This window comes from Gallinula chloropus (assembly GCF_964237585.1).
Source record: "Gallinula chloropus genome assembly, chromosome: 12".
NCBI classification, from domain to species: domain Eukaryota; kingdom Metazoa; phylum Chordata; class Aves; order Gruiformes; family Rallidae; genus Gallinula; species Gallinula chloropus.
The window spans coordinates 10,026,465-10,041,433 of NC_140097.1; the positions used below are offsets into that span (position 1 = coordinate 10,026,465).

Sequence of the window (14,969 nt, forward strand, 5' to 3'; positions counted from 1 at the left end):
CCGCGTCGCGCGCCAATAAAGCGTGGAGAGACGGGCGCCGGCTCCGCGTGCTCTAGGGGGCGGGGCGGCGGGGCCCGGGCCAATGAGCGGCGGGGGGAGCGGCGGCGCGAGGGGCTCGGCCAATGAGCGGCCGCGGCGGCGGCGGCACCGGCACCGCCAAGATGGAGTCGGTGGCGCTGGCGGCGCCGGTGACGGCGCTGGAGTTCGCGGGGGATGTGCTGCTGGCGGGTGAGCGCCGGGACGGGGCCGAGGGCTGGGGACCGGGGGTCTGATCCCGGGCTGGCGGCTGACGCGCTGTCCCGCAGGCACGGGCCCGGAGGTGGCGGCGTTCCAGCTGAGCGGCGGCGGCGGGGCGGCGGCGGCGGGCCGGCGGATCGTGCTGCGTGAGACCAGCGTGCAGGGGCTGCGGGCCGAGCCCGGCCCCGGCCCCGCCGGCGGGGCGGTGGTGCGGGTGGCGGCCTTCGGCGGGCGCTGGCTGGCGGTGCTGGCCGTGCGGCGGGGCGGGCCGGGCGGCGGGGCGCGGCTGGCGGCGTGCGGCGGCGGGGCGGCGCGGGAGCTGGGGGCGCGGGTGTGGGAGGCGCGGTGGGCGGCGGGCGGGCGGCTGGCGCTGGCGCTGGGCGGCGGGGCCGTGGCGCTGTACGAGTGGCGGGGCGGCGGGTGCTGGCTGCGGCGGGCGAGCTGCGGCGGGGCTGGGGCGCTGCGCTGCGCCGCGCTGGCCGGGGCGTGCTGGGAGCGCCTGGCGCTGGCGGCCGGCACGGCGACGGGCACCGTGGCGGTGTGGCGGGCGGCGGCGGCCGCGACCCCGCGGCGAAGGCTGCGCGGGCATCGAGGGGCGGTGCTGGCGCTGTGCTACGCGGCGCCGCGGGGGTTGCTGGCCTCCGCCTCCGAGGACCGCAGCGTGCGGCTTTGGGCCGTGGGCGAGCTGGGCGGCGGGGATAACGGGGATAACGGGGACGGCTCCTGCCTGCTGGTGTGCTACGGGCACGGGGCGCGGGTGGCCGCCGTGGCGCTGCGGGGGCCGCGCCCGGTCAGCGCGGGGGAGGACGGCGCCTGCCTGGAGTGGGACGGCGGCGGCGGCGTGCGGCGGGCGCGGCGGGGCCACCGCGGAGCCCTGCGCGCCCTGGCCCTGCGCCCCGCCGGCGGCTGCCTCGCCACGGGCGGCGACGACGGCGGCGTCCGGCTCTGGCGGCCCCGGCGGGCGGCTCCGGCGCTGAAGGCTCTGGGGGCCCCGGAGCGGCCGCGGTCCGTGGTGTTGGCGGGGCCGCGGCGGGTGCTGGCGCTGGGCGAGGCGGGCGGGCTGGCGGTCTGCGAGGCGGCGGCGGCGGGGCGCTGGGTGCCGGTGCTGCCCCCCGCCGCCGGCCGGCCCCGCGGGGTGCTGGCGGTCACCCCCCTGCTCGGCGGCGCCGAGGCGCTCTGCGCCCTGGCCGGCGGCGACGGGCACCTCCTCCTCTTCGCTCTGGGCAGCCCCGGGGCCGCCGCCGAGCAGAAGCCGTTCGAGGGGGCCGTCCGTGGGCTGAGCTGGGCCCCCCGCCCCGGGCTGCCCCCCGCCTGCGTCGCCCTCCTGGCCTCCGGCCCCGAGGGGGAGATGCTCTGGCTGGACGTCACCCACCGGCCCGGGCGGGCGCCCTGGGTGCGGCTCATGGGACGGTACCTGCTGCCGCCCTGCAAGCAGCGCTGGCACACCTCCGCGGCCTTCCCGCCCCAGGGAGGGCTCCTGGTCTGCGGGGACCGCCGGGGCTCCCTCCTCCTCTTCCCGTGCAGCAGCTCCCCAGAGCGGGCTGCACAAAGCACTGGCATCGCCAACGGCAGCACCAGCCCAGCTGACGAGGACTCTGGCAGCAGCTTGGAGCCCTCTTGCTCAGCACGCGGAGGGGCTCTTCCCCTCGAGGCCCCGCTGTTCGTGCTCTTCGGGCTCCATGGGAAGACAGGGGTTACCTCGGTGACTTGCCACGGGGACTACATTTACAGCACTGGCCGGGACGGCATCTACCGGCAGCTCCGGCTGCAGGGCCAGCAGCTGGAGGTGCTGCGGAAGCACAGGCCCTGCAAAGGGCTGCAGTGGATCGAGGAGCTGCGCTTCACCCCGGACGGGGACCTGCTCGTGCTGGGCTTCCACGCGGACAACTTTGTGGTGTGGAGCAGCAAGACCGGCGAGAACCTTCACTGCATCCCCTGCGGCGGGGGGCACCGCTCCTGGAGCTACTGCAGCAGCCCCTCGGAGGAGGCCTTCGCCTTTATCAAGTGTGGGGATGTGATGCTGTACCGCCGTGAGACCGAGCCCGGCGAGCAGCAGGTGCTCCTGGCGTCCCTGCACGGGCGGGAGGTCACTTGCGTGCGGCGCCTGGGGGCGGTGGGGGTGCCTGGCCACGGCACCCTTAACATCTTTGTCACAGGCAGTGAGGACACTACGGCCTGTGTCCTGGCACTCAGTGAGCGCACACGGGCAGCCGTGCCCCTTGCCCGGCTCAGCGATCACATCTCCAGCGTGAGGGCGCTGGCCCTGGCTGGCCCTGTGGGACCTGGTGAGGAAGGCTTGTCCACCCTGCTCTTCTCTGCGGGCGGCCGGGCGCAGATTGAGTGCTACCGGCTGCTGTGTGCTGGGGACCCGGCCTCCGAGAGCGCCGTGGTCTGCCAGGTCATCCATGTGGCCTCTCACCGGCTGGATGAGCACTGGGAGCGGAAGAAGAACAGGCACAAGCTTGTCAAGATGGACCCGGAGACAAGGTGATGCTCAGGGACTATCTGAGGCGGGGTTAGTGGTGACTGTGGCCTGGGAGGGTGCTGGAACAGCACTGGTCTCTGCTGGGATGTCCACTCCATGGGGCTGCAGGCTCAGCTGAGGCAGAAGGAGCCAACTTAGCTGGACACATCCCTGGTGTCCTGTGCCCAGGGGCTGGGCCTCAAGGGGCTTCTGGGCTTAGGGAAAGGCTTGGTCCTTCCTCCTGCCTCCTCTGAGTGCTCAGAGCTCCATCCTGTGCTGGACTCAGGCTGTTCTACTGGGCCACCCACCTCCCCAGGTGTCAGTGAGCATTGCCTGTTTGCTGTAGGTACATGTCCCTCTCGGTCGTGCCTGGGACCAGCACCGGACAGGTGCCGACACCCTGGAAGTTCCTGGCTGCCGCATGCAGCGATGGATCGGTTCGGTGAGGAGCTGTTGTGGGGCTTAGCAGGGAGAATGGAGCTGAGGCTGCTGATGGGAGCAGAGCAGGCTCCACAGGGCAGGCTTCTGCCACAGATGTGGCCAGCCCTGAGCTGGAGCAGGATGGCACGTGGTGGGAAGAGAGGGCTTTTCCACAGCCAACTGCTCTCTGGTCCCATGCAGGGTCTTTGGGCTGCTGGAGGCTGCCCGGAAGCTGGTGCTGGTGGCAGAGTCGTTTCATCACCAGCGCTGTGTACTGAAGGTGGAGACGTTCCTGCATGCACGAGCAGCAGGGGAGAGGTGAGCCCTGGATGCCTTCCTGCAGCCAGTGGGGAGAAGCATTTGTCTCTACAGGGATGGCAGCCCAGCAGCTCGGTGGAGGGAGAGGAGAGATGGGCCTGCAGGGATGTTCTGTTCCCTGGGTCTCGCTGGGGACCTTGGGGCTGCCTGTCTGTCACAGGGCTGTGGCCAAAGGCTCCCCCAACACCTCCCTTCTAGGCGGCACCTCCTGTGCAGCGCAGCCACTGACGGCGGCATCGCCTTTTGGGACATCACCGGCACCATCACGGAAGCAAGGGACGCCCTGCACCAAGCAGAGGGAGAGATGCAGCCCCTGGGTGGGTGCAGCTGCTGGCAGCTCTGCTTTGTCCCCACGGGGGGGACCACAGCTGGTGGCTCCTCTGCTTCCGCTGGCTGAGGTGACTATCCCTCTTCTGACCAAGCCTGTTTTCCCAGACCTGGGCGCTCCCCTGCTCACCCTCACAGCCCACAGCTGCGGCGTGAACAGCCTCCACATCCAGGAGACGCCAGAGGGACGGTACCTGGTGGCCAGCGGCAGCGACGACGGCTCCATCCACGTGTGCCTGCTGGAGGTGTCCCTGAGCGGGGCCCTGCAGGTGCTGGAGCGGGTGGCCAGGCCCTGCGCCCACGCTGCCCACGTGACTGGGATCCGGGTGCTGCGGCCGGACCTGCTGCTCTCTGCCTCGGTGGACCAGCGCCTGACGCTGTGGCGCCGGGGCCCGGGCGGGCTGGATGCCCTCAGCACCACCTTCTTCCACGTGCCTGACCTGGCCGAGCTGGACTGCTGGGAGGTGGCTGAGGCTGGGGGTGAGCTGCGCTACTACTGCGTGCTCTGCGGGCAGGGGCTGGAGATGCTGTGTGGCACAGCCCCCCCTGAGCACCCCCAGTAACTGGGCAGTACAACCTGCTGCCCACCTTCCTGGGCAGGGGGCTCTGCCCATTGCTACAGCCCCTGTCTCAGCCTGCATGCTGCTGTGTCACCTCCTGAGGGAGAGGGGTGCATTTGGCCCCCTCGGGGATAGCACGGCCTCAGCTGGGGTGCTCGGGGGGGGGACAAGGCAGAGGTGACCCCTCCTGCATGAGCCCCAGGCAGTAAGTGAGGAGTGGAGTCCCGGAGGTAAATGAGGATGCCCAGGAGAAGTTCCTCCTCCCTGAGGGGTGAGGGACCCCGTGCAGGCTTTCCAGCCCTGCTCCCAGGGAAGAGCTGGCTCAGGACAGTGCTGAGCACCATGCCAAGCTCCAGGAGCTTGAGGCCAAGACCAGTCAGGCACTGGTGTGGCACACTGCAGCTTTGTGCTCCCTGAGTCACTGTCCTACATGACAGCACTGACCCTGCAGTGCTGGGCACTGCGGACATAAGGGGGCACACTGGTGCTCCCCAACAGCACAGAGGCGCTGTGCCAGCCTGGGTGTACCCCCCCATCTCCCCAGAGCAGCCCTTCAGCTCCCCACACCCCAACCATGGGGAAGGACACACAAGCCCCAGAGGAGCAAGGTGCTCTGCTGGGGTCAGACACACACACAGCGTTCGTCCAGCAACAAGTGTATTGTGCCCCGGTATCGGGGCCTGGCCCAGGGCCCCCCAGGAGCCCCGAGCCACAGGAGCTCCCTGCCAGCATGGAGCAACCTTGAATAAATGGTTTTGAGGGACACAAGTGTGGTGACTCGTCCCTGGAGCTGCCTCCCCCTGTATTCCCCAACCCAGCTTGCAGGGTGCCACAGGCATCCATCCTCCCTTCTGGGGTGGATGTGGCAGGAGCACCCACCTCCCACGCTGGGCACAGCAGTGGGGTGCCTGTAGCCAGACCCACAGGCATTATCTGCATGGGGCTGAGGTATGGCCCAACTCCCAGCCTTCCATGGGGCAGCCCCTCGTCCTGCCAGAGGGGGACATGCCCTGTCCTCCTTCCCCTCGTGGCCCCTTGTCCTGGTGCCTGCGTACTGCGACATGGCTCTGCAGTGCTGCCTCAGATCTGGCTGAGAGGAGGGAGGTGCAGGGTCGCCAGCGCGCTGTGGAACACGTCCCTCACTGCTCCCAGCAGCTGGAGGCGAGCAAACATCTGGTCAAAGAGGTGTGGGAACGGCTCCTGTGGAGAGAAGGGTAGTGATTTGGGGCTGGTGCACATATTGCCCCTCAACAGGGAGGCCTTAGGGACACTGCTGGCACCCCGGAGCCTGATCCCCATGCAGCTGACCCACAACCACAGTCCAGGCCCAGGCTGTCTGACTCACCCCCAGGACATGGACCCGGTTGTAGTAGGAGCTGAAATCCATGCTGAGCTGGACCAGGAACTTGCACACCTGCAGACAGAGCTGGAGCTGGCACAGCAGGGACTGGCCAGGCTGGGGTCCTTCCCCAACCCAAGCACAGCAGGAGCAGCACCAGGAGTGTTGCAGGGCCTTGCTCCTGCCTCACTTACTGCTGGGCAGCACCCTGCCCACAGAGCACTGCCCTGGATTGGGATAGTTGGAGCATCACCTGTGGGTGTTCTGGCACATGGTACTTACTATCTCTGTGTTGGCTGTGATCCGGATCCCCTGGGTGGGGGCAGACAGCTGTGCTGCCTGCTGCAGGACTTCAGGGAAGGGCAGGAGGTAGTTGAAGAGCAGCAGCCATTCACCCTGTGAAAGAATTACATATGTTGGCGAGGGGCAGAGCCCCCTGGGAGAGGGACAGATCCCCCAGGATGGCAGCACCCTTCACAGGAGCTGAGGGCGTGCAGGGTCCCATGTTCCCCCTCTCAGGGCTCACCTCTTCCCGGAGGCAGGAGAAGTTCAGTTCTGATGCTGGTGGTGGAGGCGGGTATGTGCCTGGAAAGGAGGTGGGACACTGCTGCTGTGCCTGGAGAAGCCTGTGTGGACTTGGGCAAGGGAGAGGAGCAGCCTGGGAGCGGGTGGCGGGGCTGGCACTCACCCTGCTCCACAGCCCGCTTGAAGGTGTCGAAGAGCGTGGCCAGCCGGGCACAGTTGTACATCACGAAGGCGCCGCTCTTGGTTCCCTTGGTAGAGATGCTGCTGTCCTCCAGGTCCAGGGTGATCTGAGGGCAAGGAGAAGTCCAGTCCCAGCTGCTCGGTGCCCCGCTGTTCCCACAGCTGGCTCCGCACAAACCGCTGCCCTACCTGGCTCCGGTGAGCGGTGCTCAGCATCTCAAACCTGATGGCAGCCACTGTGAGGGCGTCGATCACCTCAGTCCAGGCCTCATCTGTGGAGAACACACAACGCAGGTGCTGTCACACGGGGCCGGCTCCGTTCCCACGTACCGTCACCCCCAGCATCCATGTGGAGCCACAAAGCAAACCCTCACCTTGCGCAAGCTCCCCGTATTTCATCACGGAGGCTTCATACATCTGGCGCTTTCGGAGCCTGGGAGGAACACGGGACACATCTGCCACTGCTGGGCTGAAAGCCCCAGAGCGCACCCCAAGGTTCTCCCAGCCTCTGGGCTGCTTGGGGCATCCCAGCCAAGCGGGAGCTCCCCAGGAGCTGGAGAAGGCCAGTGAAATTGGGGAAGGTCCCGTGGCCTCCAGTCCTCTCAAAGCAGCCCCAAGGCCATGGAAAAGCCAAACTGAGGGACTGGATGGAATTCTCCACATGCCACCAGCTTGCTCAGTGCAGCAGTGTGGGTGCCCACAGGCAGGCGGTGTGGGGAGCCTTGGCAGGTGAACAGCACAGCACGTGCCTTGCTACCCGTCAACTTACTGGATGTACTGCGATGCCTCGATGGGCGACGAGGGGTTTGTCACCTTCACTGGCCCACAGACAAGGTGTTTCTGAGAGACAGAGGGGGAGACAGGGCTGGGGTCAAAGGCTCTGAAGCTTCACCAAGACACAGCACGGGAGAGCCAGGCTAAAACCAGCCCTGTCCTGGCTGTGTCTCTGCAGCCTTCTCCTGCCCCTCCTTCTTCAGCTCCGAAATCCCAAGGGCAGAGAGGCTGCTCCACCACCTGGACAAGGGTCCAGAGGGGCCAGCAAGGGAAAGGGAACCTTTGCTGGGGGCAGAGAGCAAGGCTGGAACTCAGCATTTGCTGCGGGGACTGACGGAGGCTGGCCAGCACAGGGTGATGGGGGCCACAGTGAGGGGGGTGGGAGGTTCCTCACCTGCCAAGCCGTGTGGGCTCCTGAATCCAAAATCCTCCATAGCAGATCCAGCTGCTGCTGCTGGAATTCCTCCTCGCAGCTCACCACATGCACGATGCTGCAGCTGCTCCCCTGGCCCGTGGCCTGCAGCAGGAGCTCAAAACAGCATCACACAACAAAGGGAGACCCATGCCTGGAAAGCGGGAGGCACACGCAGCGCCACAGGGAGACTCACTGTGCACTCCCGAACGGCGTCCTGCAGCTCAGCCAGGCACCGCAGCTTCTCCTCTGTCACTGAAAGAGGGAAAGACACTCAGAGCGGGATGCCAGAGCCCGCCAGCCTCCTGCCCCCGCCATCCTGCACCCCTGATCCACCCCGGCCTGGCTGCGCTGCGGGCAGGGAGCGAGAGATGGCATTTGGACCTACCCCTGCCCCAGCACCGCCTGAAAGCGGTTGGGGGGGAGGACGAGAACAGGCCCGGGGGCAGCTGATCGCCCCCTCGACAGCGACACGGGGCTCACCGAGGAGGACATCGAGGTTGGGGTCATAGCCCGCCAGGCCCTGCTGCTGCACGAAGCTCTTCAGGCGCACCTCAGCGACGGCCCCGCCCGGCCCCCGCCCGCAGGAGGCAGCGCAGGGGCAGCAGCCCAGCGCCCGCTCCAAGGCCGAGACGGCGCCGGCAAGGTCCGAGCTGCCGCGGCCTTCGGGCCAGTCGACACGGAGCTGCCGCACGATCTCCCGGCTGCTCCCTTCGGGCAGGGCTGGCACCAGGCGGACGCCGACCCTGCGAGAGAGAGAGAGCGAGAGGCGAGCGCTGGCAGCGCGGGGCCGGGCGGGCAGGCGGGAGCCGGGCGGTCGCTCACCCACCCCTGTGCGCGCAGCAGCTGCGCCAGCAGGTCGGCCAGCAGGAGCGGGCGGAGGTGGCGGGGCCGCAGGGCGCCGGGGCCGCGCAGCGCCGGGCAGTGCAGCACCACGCAGCCCGGTGCTGCCGCCGCCGCCGCGGGGGCCGGGCCGGGAGGGGCCGCCAGCAAGCGCCGGAAAGCCTCGGGGCGCCGCAGCTGCACCGCCAGCCCCGCCGGGGTCTCCTGGCAGCCCCGCACAGCCAGCACTCCCGGGCCTCTGAGTGACGTCACGCCGGCCACCGCGTCATCGGGCACCTGCCGGGCGGGAGAGGCGCGGAGTGGGTGTCCTGCCCGCCCCTCCTGCCCCTCGCCCCGTCCCGCGGCCCCGGCATACCTGCCCGCCGGGGAAGGCGGCGCTCAGCGCGGCCCGCGGCGCCAGGAAGTCGCGGTGCCGCAGGTTGCGGGCGCCGGTCTCCTTCACCCAGAGCGCCGCGGGCCGCCCCAGGGCCTCGTTCAGTGCCCGCAGCGTCGCCGCTACCGCCGGCCGGCCCTGGCCCAGGTCCGTCTCCATGCGGGCACGGCCGCCGCTTCCGCCGCCACAGGCTGGAAGTGACATCACGGGCCCGCCCGTCCTCCCCAGCGCTCGCAGGTGGCCGCCATGTTGGGCGCGGCGCGCAGCGCTCCCTGGCGGCCATCTTGGGCGCGGGCGGGCGGGGCGGCCATCTTGGGGTAACGGGCGCGGCGCCTCCATGATGGGTGTGGCGGGCCGGGAGGAGCGGCCGGGGCCGTGCGTGCCCGGGGGCTGCCACTCCCCGCAGAGGCCTCGGGCGGGGGCGGGACAACCCCCCTCTCCGGCTCCAGTGGCGGCGGCCTGAGGGGAGGCCGCGGGGCTGATCGCCGGCAGGGTCGGGCGCGGGGCGCTGTGGCTGCGGCAGCGTTAGGCAGACCCGGGCGGCCGCTGCGGAGGACACGGGGACGCCCCGGGGCGGCTCAGCCCAGCACAGCCCAGCACAGCCCCGGACTGCTGGGTGGGAGCCTTGCGGCGGTTCGGGGCTCTCCAGCAGGCTGGGCAGCCTTGGGGCGGACCGGAGGGCGTGCGGTAGCCCTGGCTGCGAGCTGCGTCCCCCATGGGGCTCGGCGGGGCAGGGGCGCGGGCACGGGCGGGAGGAGGAGCCCCGGCAGTTCCCGCAAGGTGCGGCTGGCTATGGCAGCTGGGCTCTGCGCGCTGAAGGGTGAGGAAGCACCGGGGCTCCCTGCCTCACCGTGCTGCCCTCCCGGCCTGCTCGCTGCCCCAGCCCTGGCTGCTCCAGGGTGGGCGAGGAGCTGCCCTCCCGCCCAGCACGGCGTCCCGCTCGCTCCCCGGCCCCGCGAGGAGGCGGGTGGAAGCGCATCGCACCGTTGTGGTTGCGGTTGTATCATCCGCAGCGCCGAGCGCCTCTGTTAGCAGCCGCGCCTCAGGCGTTTTATTTACAGAGCAGGGGCTCACGCCGCTGCCTGGGTCCCCGAATGGGGCGGGCGGGCAGCGAGCGAGGGCTGCTGCTCCCCTCTGAGGCTGCGGTCAGAGCCGGCTCCAACCTGGGGACGGGGCAAGGGCCTGGCACGCACCCCGTGCCACCAGCCCACTGGCTGGGGAGCAGGGATCCAGAAAGCACCGAAATCCCTCTGAGAAGCTAGGGACGTCCCTCCCGGCCCTTCCCTCCCTGCGGGGCCGGGGGAGGGGGGGGCGGGCTGCTCTGCCCGCAGGGCCCAAACCGGTTCCTCCAGGGTTTGTGTGCACGGGGGGGGGGTGGGGACGGGGTGAAGGTAGCTCCCGGCAGCACGGCCATTGTGTGGGCTCTGCCAGAACACAGCAGCTTGTGTCGGGGCTCTGCGGGCAGCTCTGGAGCCCTGGGGCTGCAGCCCGCGGCCAGCTTGAGCTCCACAGCCCCGCAGCAGGAGCAGGGCCGCGTCCTCCAGGTTGGGGGCAGCCCCGGTGGGGTGCTCCCTGCACCACCCACAGCCAAGAGGTGATCTGAGAATTGCTGCTCACACCAGACCAACTGCTGACTGTCCGCAGGGCAGGAGCTGCCCAGGAGCGCTTCCTGGCCAGCTGCAGGGACCGGTGCCAACTCAGGCCTTGTGTTGCTGCTCAGAGAGGTCTGGGCTGGATCTATCCCCCTCTCCAGAGCATCAGGGCTCCCTTTCCGGTGGCGCCGAAAGAGCTTTGGACAGACACGACATCCCCGATGGCTCTCTGGCTGCCTGCTCAGCGGGAGTGATCGTGTCATTTCAAAGCCGTCTCTCTCTCTCTCTCTCTGGGGGACAGATCCTGCCCGGGCACCACTCGCCCCAACCCGACCCCGGGGTGCTGGGAGCACTGGGGAGAGCCTGGCGTGGGCTGGTGGTGGCAGGAAGCTCAGGCAGCATCTTGTGATCAGCGCTGCCTTGCTGCCGCTGGCCACATCCACGCTGCGGCAGGCAACCGGGGCTGCTGCTCGGCACGCTCGCCCCAGTGGTTAGTCCCCAGGAAGCAAGCTGCTATTTTTAGTGACTGCTGGAAAGCCCCCCCTCCAGCTCCAGCGTGGGGGAACTGAGCCGTGAGGCTGGGCCCCTTTGATCCTGCATCCCCACACCCTCCCTTCTCCCAGTAGGGCCCCCACACGCAACCCTGGCCCCATGGAGGCACTGGAGTCTTTCCTTGTGCTTGGCCCGGCATAGCCACAGGGTGAGGGGTGCGTGGGGTGAGGCAGGGGCGGGAGCGCGGGTAACGAAACCCCAGGGCAGCTGGGCGCAGCGGGGACAGCTGCTTTTGGGATTCCGTTGCCTGCACCGGCGCCATGGAGGGACGGGCCCAGGGGACACCGCCATGCCACCCCAACCCCGGGGCAGCCGGCAGGCCGAGATGGGGAGAAGGGTGACTTACCGCCAGGGACCGACCGGGGCAGAGGAGCTGCGTGGGAGCTGTAGCCAGGCCAGTCGTGGCTGGGGGTGCCAGCAGAGGCTGGGGTTGTGCCGCAGGCTCCCCCTGCGCCGCAGGCCAGGTGCCAAGGGAGGAGGGTGGTGCGGCTGAGCCAAAAGGAAACTGCTCCGAACAAAGCCCCGGTGGGGCTGGAGCATCTGGTGCCAGCCCGGCAGCCCCCGTTGGGGCCCGGAAACCCGAGCCGTCCCCGAGGGAGGGCACCCGCCCCAGCACCTGCGTCCAGCAGCAGCATGGCACAGACCTGCTGCTGCCAGCGCCGCTGCCGCACTGCCCGGCCCTTGGTGAGGAAACCCTTGGGCACCCGCCATGGGGGAAGTGAAACCGTGTGGGGAACCCCACTGGCTCCATGCGTGCTCATGCTGTGCTCACCAAGGGGGACCCTGCCCTCGACCGAGGGCACCTGTCTGTGGGGTGCTGGGGATGCCTGATGCCTCCCCACCCAGGTGGGACATGGCACACTGGCGGGATGGGTCCTGTCGCCGACACCGGGAAACTTCCCGGTAAGCCCCGCAGGGTTGGGGCTCTGACTGGCCCTGGGTGAGTGGCACAAGGGTCGGGGATGCCACTCTCATGCCCCGGGCACCCCTGAAGCCCCCCGGTCCACTGCCACCGGCCGCACCGAGTGTGGCACGGAGGAGAGGGGGAAGAGGAACTGGCAGCCTGCGGCGCTGGGGGCAGGGAAGCCACAGCTGCAGACCGGGGGAAGGCTCAGCCCGGCTGGCAGAGCCGTCCCGCAGCGGGGCACACTGTGCCCGGGACACAGGACCAGGGCAGAGCCCTGCCGCGGGCACGGCAAGGGAAGCCGGGGCAATCCCGGGGCACCAGCGGGACTGTGTGCGGGCACCCCGCAGCTGCGGGACGGGAGCGCAGCCGAGTCCCGGTCCCGCTCCCTCCCGCCGCCCGGCCCGGCCCGGCCGCCCCTGGGATGGCGGGGGGACTCGACACCGGGAGCCACCCGCTCCCCCTCTCACCTCCGCGCCCCGCAGCCTCCGGCGCAGCAGCCCGGGCCGGTCCGCGGCCCTCCCGGCGGCGGGGATCGGGGTGCCCCGGGCGAGACTCACGCACCCACCCCCCCCGCACCACCACCTCTCCGCGCCGCCGGGGCAGCTCAGCCCCTGCTGCCCCCGGCGCCCCACACCCGCTGTGCCCCTCCCCGCCCCGACACCGCTTTCGGTTTCGCTCCGGCGCTGGCCGCAGCCCGCCCCGGGCGCACCAGGTCGGGGCGGGCCCGGGCCCGTGTGGGCGGGGGCGGCTGGTGCGTGTGTCCCTCCCCCGGCGGGAGGCGGGAGCCCCGGCACGGACACGCCCCTGCCGGCCCCGAGCAGGGGCCGCGGCGTCGCGCTCGGCGCTTCCGGCGGCGTGGCCATGGCGGCGGCGGCGGCTCTGAGGCGGTTGGGCCCGGCGGTGCGGCGGACGCTGGGCAGGTACGGACACCGGTACCGGTACCGGGACGGGCCCGTGGCCCTGCGGCGGGGCGCGGGGGGTTCCCGCGCGGCCGCGGGGAGGAGCCGCGGGCCCCACGCGTCCGAGCCGCTGCCCGTCCCCGCAGGGCGCCCAGCCGGGCTCACCGCCTGACGCCGGCGGACGACGAGATGTACCAGCGGACGCGGCTGACGGTGCTGCAGCCCGAGTCCCCCGACGCCTTTTTCATCGAGGGCTACACCAACCGCGGCTTCACCGTCAGCGGGGACCTGGTGGTGGGGCCCTGCGCCATCCTGCCCCGCACCATCCTCCAGTGGAACGTGAGTGCCCGGCTGGGAGAGGGGCTGGGGGCGGCGTGGGGGGGGGTCCTGTCCCGCTCAGCGCCCTCGGTGCCCCCGCAGGTCGGCTCCTACAAGGACATCTCGCTTGAGAGTCTGTCGCTGTTCCGGCTGCTGGAGCCACACATAGGTACGGAGCGGGGGGCAGGGGGGGCACAGCGGGACAGGCCGCCTCCTCCTCCTCCTCATTCGGGCTCCTGTCGGGGCGGCCGAGGAAGGGGGGGTGGGGGGGGCTGTTGTTTCCCGCAGGGAGGGCGGGCCCGGGCCGGGGCAGCCCGAGTGCGGCTCGGCTCTGCCTACCCTTGCCCGGGGTCGTGTCCCGCTTGCAGAGATCCTGGTGCTGGGCACGGGAGACCGAGTGGAGCGGCTCCACCCCGCCGTGCTGAAGCAGATGCGCGAGTGCGGGATCGCTGTGGAGGTTCAGGACACGGTGAGGAGGGGCGTGCACGGGGAGCCACCCCAGTGAAGGGGAGGGTGGTGGCCATGGGGAGCCCCCCCCTCCCCCCAGGGCTTCTGCCTGCCCGGGTACAGGCGGGAGGGAGGACGTGATGTGGGAGGGGGAGCTGCTTCCCCTGCCTGGGGCTTCACTCCCTCCCTCTTGTGTTTCACAGCCAAACGCGTGTGCAACCTTCAACTTCCTAACAAGTGAAAAGCGTGTGGCAGCTGCTGGGCTCATCCCCCCGCGGGGCACCTACATGGGGGTGTAGGTGCTGCCCACCACCGGCTGAGCAGCAGTTCCTCTCCCCTGCCTCCAGCCCCAGCCGTCACCACTCCAGGCAGAGGAACTCCTTGGACTAACCCATCGGAGCCCGGCCATGGCTGGGTGCCGGCTCCTGCACACAGGAGGGTGCTGTGACACGGGTGGGCTTGGAAGCCCCCGAAGGCCCTGGCTTCCCAGCTCCCTTGTTCCGTGCTGGGTTGGGTGCCGCAGGGCACAGTGAGAGGCCTGAGCGTTGCTGGCAGCCCTGTGCCTTGGCAGCAGGAAGCCATCACCCTGGGGCAGCGTGAGCTGCACACCCCCGGGCACGTGTGGGGCTCCAGAAGGAAAATACACGTAAATGAGAAGTACAAGACAGGTGTGTGTTGGTTGATGCGCAGCAGCGCGGGGCTGTAACGCGTCAGCAGGCTGTGCGTGCTCACTGCCCCTGCAGAGGAGGCTGGGGGCTGGGGGGCGTGGCTGTGAGTCAGTACTCGTGGGGAGGGGGTTTGTCCCTGTCCCACAGCACCCGTGTCCCTGTGGCACCTGGCACTGCAGTCGGTCTCAGTTCAGCAGCAGGTGCATACCTGTCTCCCTGCGGGTCACAGCTCAAGGAGGGGACACAAGGGTGCTGTCTGTCCCAGTGCCCACACCCCCTATCCCCTTTTGCACTGGTTCATGGTTGTGGGTGCTGCTCCTGGGGACAGGCCAGGGGATACACAAACCTCCTCCAGCCTTGTTTCCTAAACCCTGTCACCTCCATGGGCCCAAGGAGGAAGGATCCTGGGGGCATCAGGAGGAGTGTGACCAGCAGGTCGAAGGAGGTGATCCTCCCCCTCTACTCTGAACTGCTCAGGCTTAGAGAAGAGAAGACTATGGGGCAATCTATTTAATGTCTGTAAGTATCTTAAGCACAGGATGCAGGGGGAATCAGCCAGCCCCTTTTCAGTGGTCTGTGGAGACAGGACAAGGGGCAATGGCTACAAGTTGGAGCACAGGAAGTTCCACACCAACATACAGAAGAACTTTTTCACAGTGAGGGTGACAGAGCCCTGGGACAGGCTGCCCAGGGAGGTGGTGGAGTCTCCATCTCTGGAGATATTCAAGACCTGGCTGGACACCTGTCTGTGCAACATGAGCTAGGGCGCTGCTTTGGCAAGGGGGTTGGACCCAATGATCTCTCGAGGTCCCTT

At 69.4% G+C, this 14,969-nt stretch overlaps 3 protein-coding genes across 3 annotated transcripts; 2 read left to right on the forward strand and 1 right to left on the reverse strand.

Moving 5' to 3' along the window:
• Positions 1–161: 161 nt before the first annotated feature.
• WDR6 (WD repeat domain 6) lies at positions 162–4,481 on the forward strand (the record flags this gene model as incomplete). Its single annotated transcript, XM_084269647.1, has 6 exons — positions 162–228; positions 306–2,724; positions 3,048–3,143; positions 3,323–3,439; positions 3,638–3,756; positions 3,875–4,481. The coding sequence occupies 6 exons, from the start codon at positions 162–164 to the stop codon at positions 4,327–4,329; spliced, it is 3,273 nt and encodes a 1,090-aa protein (XP_084125773.1). The 3' UTR covers positions 4,330–4,481.
• A 106-nt stretch (positions 4,482–4,587) lies between these two features.
• Positions 4,588–8,952, reverse strand: DALRD3 (DALR anticodon binding domain containing 3). Its single transcript, XM_084269491.1, has 13 exons — positions 8,755–8,952; positions 8,386–8,675; positions 8,040–8,302; positions 7,753–7,811; positions 7,539–7,661; positions 7,140–7,210; positions 6,745–6,803; positions 6,560–6,642; positions 6,354–6,477; positions 6,192–6,250; positions 5,948–6,061; positions 5,672–5,740; positions 4,588–5,526 (listed from the first exon to the last, which is right to left on the reverse strand). Exons 1-13 carry the CDS (start codon positions 8,929–8,931, stop codon positions 5,407–5,409), a joined length of 1,611 nt encoding a protein of 536 aa, XP_084125617.1. The 5' UTR covers positions 8,932–8,952; the 3' UTR covers positions 4,588–5,406.
• A 3,526-nt stretch (positions 8,953–12,478) lies between these two features.
• Positions 12,479–14,150, forward strand: NDUFAF3 (NADH:ubiquinone oxidoreductase complex assembly factor 3). Its single transcript, XM_084269624.1, has 5 exons — positions 12,479–12,743; positions 12,869–13,061; positions 13,143–13,209; positions 13,409–13,509; positions 13,691–14,150. The coding sequence occupies exons 1-5, from the start codon at positions 12,685–12,687 to the stop codon at positions 13,784–13,786; spliced, it is 516 nt and encodes a 171-aa protein (XP_084125750.1). The 5' UTR covers positions 12,479–12,684; the 3' UTR covers positions 13,787–14,150.
• The last annotated feature ends 819 nt before the right edge of the window (positions 14,151–14,969 follow it).